General features: G+C 46.2%; 1 protein-coding gene across 4 annotated transcripts in view; it reads left to right on the forward strand.

Annotated features, from left to right (window-relative positions):
- MTOR (mechanistic target of rapamycin kinase) overlaps positions 1 to 3207 on the forward strand; it is a 117704-nt gene extending 114497 nt beyond the window's left edge. For all 4 annotated transcript variants that reach the window (XM_019930875.3, XM_019930878.3, XM_019930876.3 and 1 more), the window contains 2 exons: positions 1447 to 1552; positions 2243 to 3207. In XM_019930875.3, the coding sequence (XP_019786434.1) occupies positions 1447 to 1552; positions 2243 to 2258 (122 nt within the window). In that variant the 3' untranslated portion in view covers positions 2259 to 3207. The remainder of the gene's footprint in view (positions 1 to 1446; positions 1553 to 2242) is intronic.
- Positions 3208 to 6457: the final 3250 nt, after the last annotated feature.

Here is a 6457-nt window from a genome sequence, read left to right on the forward strand (position 1 = left end):
TAAAATCTGAAAGAGGAGTTGATTAGGGCAGATTGTTCCAGGTAAAGGAGGGAGCATAGCAAGAAAAAAGGTCCGAAAGCCTGCCAGTCTTAACTGCCCCGGAGAAAGGTGGGAGGAGCACAATGCAAAATGTTTTGACTCTGGGTAGGCCAGGGCCAGATCATACAGGACCTTATATTTTTATCCTATGTCTTATGGGCAGTGGGAAACCACTGAAAGGTTTTAAGGGGTTGGGGGGCCTGGGCGGGTTTGCATTGTGACATCCTGCCTGCTCTGGCTACGGGTGGAGCAGGGGCTCAGGGGAGGAAGCAGTTGCCACAGTCGTGCAGGCTGGACAGTTGATTAGACAAGGGTGGCAGCGGAGGTGGATTCAGGAGCCATTTAGAAGGTTAAAGCCAGAGGATTGATGGTGGGGCATGAGGGGTGGGGCGGGATCAAGTGTGGCTCCAAGTCTCTGGTGACCTTCTGAGAGCTGTGATGAGCCTGACAGCCAGACTAAAGCAATTGAAGAGAATGTGAAGTGAGAGAGAGAAGCGAGGGAATGGAGACAAGTTTGAAAACTCTTGAGAAGTTCGGCTGTGCAGGGAGGAGAGAGGATGAAGCTGGAGAAGGAGCAGTTGGAGAGGCTGTTTTTTCCTTCAGTAGGAGAGGAACGCGTTTACAAAAAAAGTGAGAACGTGAGGGGGAGAGTTTGCAGATATGAGTGAGAGGCAGGAGAGTCGATGTAAGGCTCCTAAGGAAGCAGCAGGCGGTGGAGCAAAGTGCAGGTGATCTCGGCCTTAAATGGGAGGAGGGGCGGCTCTGTGGGTAACAGGAAGGAAGGAGAGGAAGCCAGCGCCTTGAGCACGCCCGGCACACTGTGCATTTGGCGAGTCCATTAAATCGCAGAGGGGGACATGAGGGCGCTGGTGAGGGCGAGGAGCCAGAGGAGAGGCTGGGACGTTCAGGGAGAGCAGAGGACTTGGAGTGGCCCTCGCGGAGATGGGAAGGCGCGCTGCCAGAGAAGCAGCACAGGCCGGCCAGGCAGCGCTCAGTGCCTGAGTGAGGTGGGAGAGTGTGAATGTGATGAAAGCAGGCGGCCCTGCGGGAGGAAAGACTCGAAGGGGAGGCTAGAAGGATCGAAAAGAACCGGGTTCCTCGGCCACTTGCCGAACTCAGGGATGATTATGGACTAGAAGGAGGAGTCTTCATAAGCCCATCGGCCAGATCTTCGCCACTCCTGAACTCAGCCGACCGTAGGACTTTACCCTCCAGAACCGAGTATGTATTAAGAGGAGACTGGTGTTATCCAGGTCACGTGGAGGAGAATTTAAAATCCAACTATTGTCTAGCCTTTATATTCATGTATGAGGAGGAACTGATTTGGGCTGCAGGGACAGGTAAGCCAAACGGGGCAACGAGGAATAACCGGGTGCAGACTGGATGCTTCTGTTTCTCACGTCCTAGGTCGGGACTTCTCTCACGATGAAACGTTGGATGTCCCAACACAAGTTGAGCTGCTCATCAAACAAGCAACATCCCATGAAAACCTCTGCCAGTGCTACATCGGCTGGTGAGTGGCCTGTCAAAGCACCTCTGTTCAGATAAGCAATCAGGACCCCACCCTGTGCCCCAAACCCAGAGTCACAGAAGAAGATTTGGGCGGGGGTGGGGGGGCAGTATCCATAAAGGGAAATCGTGTTTCAAATCTCTTTTAAAAAAAGTTTGTATTCTCTGTGCTCATTGTTCCAAAAAGGAGAAAATGGAGAAATGCGGATATGCATTTGGAAGGCAAACACCAAAATAAATTAAAATTACATTTTATATTGGTTTAGAAGAATAGGTGAGGCCCCCTTATTTGGGGTGGGGGGGTTCTTTTGGGATTTTTGCTGTCGATTCAGAGATACGGGAAGGGTAGGAGAAGAAACCAAAGCAGAGACAGAAGGAGATGAAAGGGCAAATTTATCATCCAGGATTGTAACCTCAAGGACCACTCTGGGGTCTGCTTTGATTAATCGCCTGAGGCACGCTTAAAGGTAGAAACTTGAGAGAGAGGATGGCGGGGAGGCGCCCTTCTGGGACCACAGCAGGCGTCAGCCCTGGACTGGAAATTATGAGCGTGTCCTGCACAATTAGGTGTGAAAGATCTCAGGGAACGTCCCAGGGGTTGTCAGACCTTGCTCTTTCCATTTTCAATGTATCCACGTAAAGCTTTGAAGAAGCCCAAATTATTAAAATACTCCTTTTCTCTCTGTCTTCTTAGGTGTCCTTTCTGGTAACTAGAGGCCCAGACATGCCCACAGCATTTCTCTTGAGGCTTTTGTACTTTGGTATATGCTTCCACTAAACTGAAGCCATGGTGAGAAAGTTCAGCTCTGTTAAATATTTTGAAATGTAAATGAAAAGAACTACTGTATATTAAAAGTTGGTTTGAACCAACTTTCTAGCTGCTGTTGAAGAATATATTGTCAGAAACACAAGGCTTGATTTGGTTCCCAGGACAGTAAACGCAGTAATACTACAGAAATCAAGCCATTGATTTTGGGGAACAGAAGATTTCATAACTTTAGAAATACGGGTTTTGACTTAACTCACAGAAGAACTCATAAGCGTTTGCTGACAGAAGAATGGCCTAGTCGATGCTCTCGACATGGACACAGCAAACTCAGCACAGTCATGAAGCCTCAGGTCCTGGAGGACACGGATTAGGGTTCTGAACTGTAAGGAAGCAGGAGAAGTTGACTTGGTCACCTTCACCCATCTCATTACCTCACTGGTCCATGGACGGCAGCAACAACCCTTGCACGATGGGCCAAAATGGATGGAAAAGGTCTGCCTTCTGCCTCACCCGTGATGCTGCACCGTACACACTTCAAGACTGGAGCCACTCGGAGGGGAGTTTCTTCAGATCGCCGGGCGGCCTCGGCTGAGCAGATACACGGAGCGGATCACAGAGCAGTAGGAGGCCCACACTGGCCTCCCCCAGCATGGTTCTGGGATGTTTTCAGTGAGGTCTGGACGCTCTGTGTTTAGAGCAAGGCCTTGGAATACAGGAATGCTGTCATGGAGGTGCTGACACAGAGGGGGATGGTCTAGTACATGTTGGGAATTAGGAGCAAAAGAAATATTAAACTAAATGCACAAAATATAAAGTGTAGCCATGTCTAGACACCATGTTGTATCTGAATAATTTTTGTGCCAATAAATGACATCAGAATTTTAAAAACATGTATATGAGTGGCTTTTTATTCCTACTTATTAGTCAGTTCATAAAGGAAGCAGTTACTTCTTCAACATTCGTTAACACTGAGTACTGGGACTGTGCAGGACAAGGGTCTACGTGACGTGGTCTCCATCCTTGGCTTGTTCACGGCCAGACGAGGTGGAGCCGGCATCTCAGGAGCAGACTGATAAAGCCACCGGGCTGCGTGGTGAGGAGAGCCACGTGCAGGGCGCTAGCCTTGGGTGGGGTCACTGATTCCACTGGGCAAACCAGGAAAGCCTCACAGAAAGGGGGGACACTTGCCAAGGGTCTTAAAGGAGGAGTGGGAGTTTGTCAGATGAAGCAAGTGAGGATGTTCTCAGCAGAAAAGAAGTATGAAAGCACAATATTGTGCAGGAATGGCAAGTGTTAACTTGAACCATATTAGATTGTAGATATTCGGCCATTTTTATATGTGAAACAGCAGTTTCACACACTTGGACCTCATGGTTCAGCATGTCTGGCTCAGTGGTCAGTGGGAAATAAAAGGAATAATAGTTAAAAGAATAATAGGAACTAAAAGGAGGCTAGAAAGTAGAACCAGGCCAGACTGGCCTGCCTCACAGTTCAGCGGCAAGGAGTTTGAACCTGATGCTGTGGACAACAGGGAGGGAACCACGTGAAGTTTTGAAACAGAGAAATAGAACCTGAGTAGTGTTTTTAAGAGAAACTGGTATCAAACAGGTGGAAAGAAAATTAAAAGCTAGTAAGGCCTAGTAAAACTGTTGGAATAATGGAGAGGAGGGAACTGGCAAGTACTAGATACAGATTCCTCTGAAGAGAAAGCATGCCTACAGAGTTCTTCCAAATTCCTGTGGGCCATAGCTACCCAGTAAGAAATACTGAATCATACAAGCTATTTAAGGAACTTGTAAAATGGACCTAGAGATTATCATACTAAGTGAAGTAAGTCAGAAAGACAAATACCATATGATATTACTTATATGTGGAATCTAAAGTACAACACAGGGACTTCCCTGGTGGTCCAGTGGGTAAGACTCCAAGCTCCCAATGCAAGGGGCCCAGGTTCCATCCCTGGTCGGGGAACTAGATCCCGCATGTGTGCCGCAACTGAGTCCGCACGCCGCAATGAAGATCCCAAGTGCCACAACTAAGACCCGGCACAGCCAAAATTAAATAAATATTTAAAAAATAAAATACAATACAAACGAACATATCTACAAAACTGACACAGACTCACAGACTCACTCTGTTCATAGAGAAAAGACTTGTTTGCCAAGGGGGAGGAGAGGTGGGATAGGGAAGGATTGGGAGTCTGGGATTAACAGATGCAAAGTATTACGTATAGAATGGATAAACAACAAGGTCCTACTGTATAGCATGGGGAACTATAGTCAATAACCTGTGATAAACCATAATGGAAAAGAATATTAAAAAGAATATATATATGCATAACTAAAGCACTGCTGTACAGCAGAAATTAACACATTGTAAATCAACTCTACTTCAATAAAAAACTTTTTTTAATTTGTAATAGGGGGAGCAAGAGAATTATAAGGCCAGGAACCATATCTTGTGGGAATTCACATCCCCAAAATCTGCCAGAAGATCAGGCCACAGCAGTGCTCCATAAACATTTGTTGGAGGGTTCCTCTATTAAAAACAAAGATGGAATTCCCTGGTGGGCCAGTGGTTAGGACTCCGCCATTCCACTGCAGGGGACATGGGTTCAATCCCTGATCAGGGAACTAAGATCCTGCATGCCACATCGAGGCCAAAAACAAACAAAAGATGGGTTTAAATCTCAACAGTGATAAAACAGTTTTAACCCTCACAGCTAGAAAGTCTCATACCTTCAGATTTTCTGTAACTATCCTAAACTATGTATCAACTATTTTGCTCCTGAAAATATGATCAGATTCTATATGAAATAACTATCAATGACTACAGCGATACCATTCACAAAAGATAAAGGCCATGGGAAATAACGGACTCAGGAAAATGGTGGCCATCAGTGGTAAGGACATATTCTTTAGAGCATGGGAGTCCTTGGGATTAAGATGTTTGGTGAATGCAATGGGTTTTTTTGTTGTTTTGTTTTTTCTTTTTGGCCACACAACCTGCAGGATCTTAGTTCCCCGACCAGGGATTGAACCCATGCCCCCTGCAGTGGAGGTGCAGAGTCCTAATCGCTGGACTGCCAGGGAATCCCTCCAATGGGTTTTAAGTTATACCTAAGCAAAACCTCTGACTTTGTTGAAATGAGTTACCAGAGGAAGGTGAGGTGCTAACGGAGGCCTTAAAAGACAGTCTAATTCCCCTATCAATCCCGGATAGTTTCATGTAAGATGTGTGAAGGGAGGGCCTTAAATCTCTTGGAGGCAGGTAAAGCAGTAAGAGTCAAGGCTGTGGTATCAAATTACCTAGTTTCAAATCTCAACTCCGTCTCATCCTATCTGTGTGACTTTGGATAAGTTACTTAATCTCTGTGTTTGTTTCCTCCATTGAAAATGTGGATCTACCCCAGAAGGTTGTTTTGAGGATGACCTAATCCATGTAAAGCACTCAGCACGGCCTAGGTTGAACTACATGAATTAAGTGCTCAAAATATTAGTTGTAAAAATGAACTAGGCTAGCCTAGGCCTTTGTTCGGCCAGGGTACCTGTGTACCTGAGGTACGCAAATGGGGGGCAGGGAGAATGAAAAACAAGCATTCTGTTAATAAGATATTCTGATTAACAGCTAACATGGGAATTCCCTGCAGTCAAGTGGTTAGGACTCCAGCGCTTTCACTGCTGGGGCCCGGGTTCAGTCCCTGGTTGGGGAACTAAGATCCTAACAGCCGTGAGGTGCAGCCAAAAAAAAAAGATAACAGCTAACATTTACTAAGCCAAACAAATTGTATTAAGGGTGTGCCACTCCTGATCTTAGAAAAGAGGACACACACCCTACCGGGTTTCCCAAATCCACCCCTGAGCTGCCCAATACTGCCAACGTCCTAACAAGAACTCTTCCAGGCATTCATGTAAGAAATGTTTGAGTTCACACTAAGTGCCTTAAGACGTGGATGGGGAGGAACCTTTGATTGGAGGCGTTCCAGAGAACTAGAGGTAACTACGGTAGGAACATATAGACGCCTTTTCTAATAGTTTACCTATAAAGGGCAAGAGGAATGTTACAGGGGCTGGAAGGAAGTGTGGGGTGGAGTGTTGTTTTCTAGCTTGTCTTTTATTTGGGAGAGATGCCAGAATACTT

This window comes from Tursiops truncatus, chromosome 1 (genome assembly GCF_011762595.2).
Source record: "Tursiops truncatus isolate mTurTru1 chromosome 1, mTurTru1.mat.Y, whole genome shotgun sequence".
Taxonomy (NCBI): Eukaryota; Metazoa; Chordata; class Mammalia; order Artiodactyla; family Delphinidae; genus Tursiops; species Tursiops truncatus.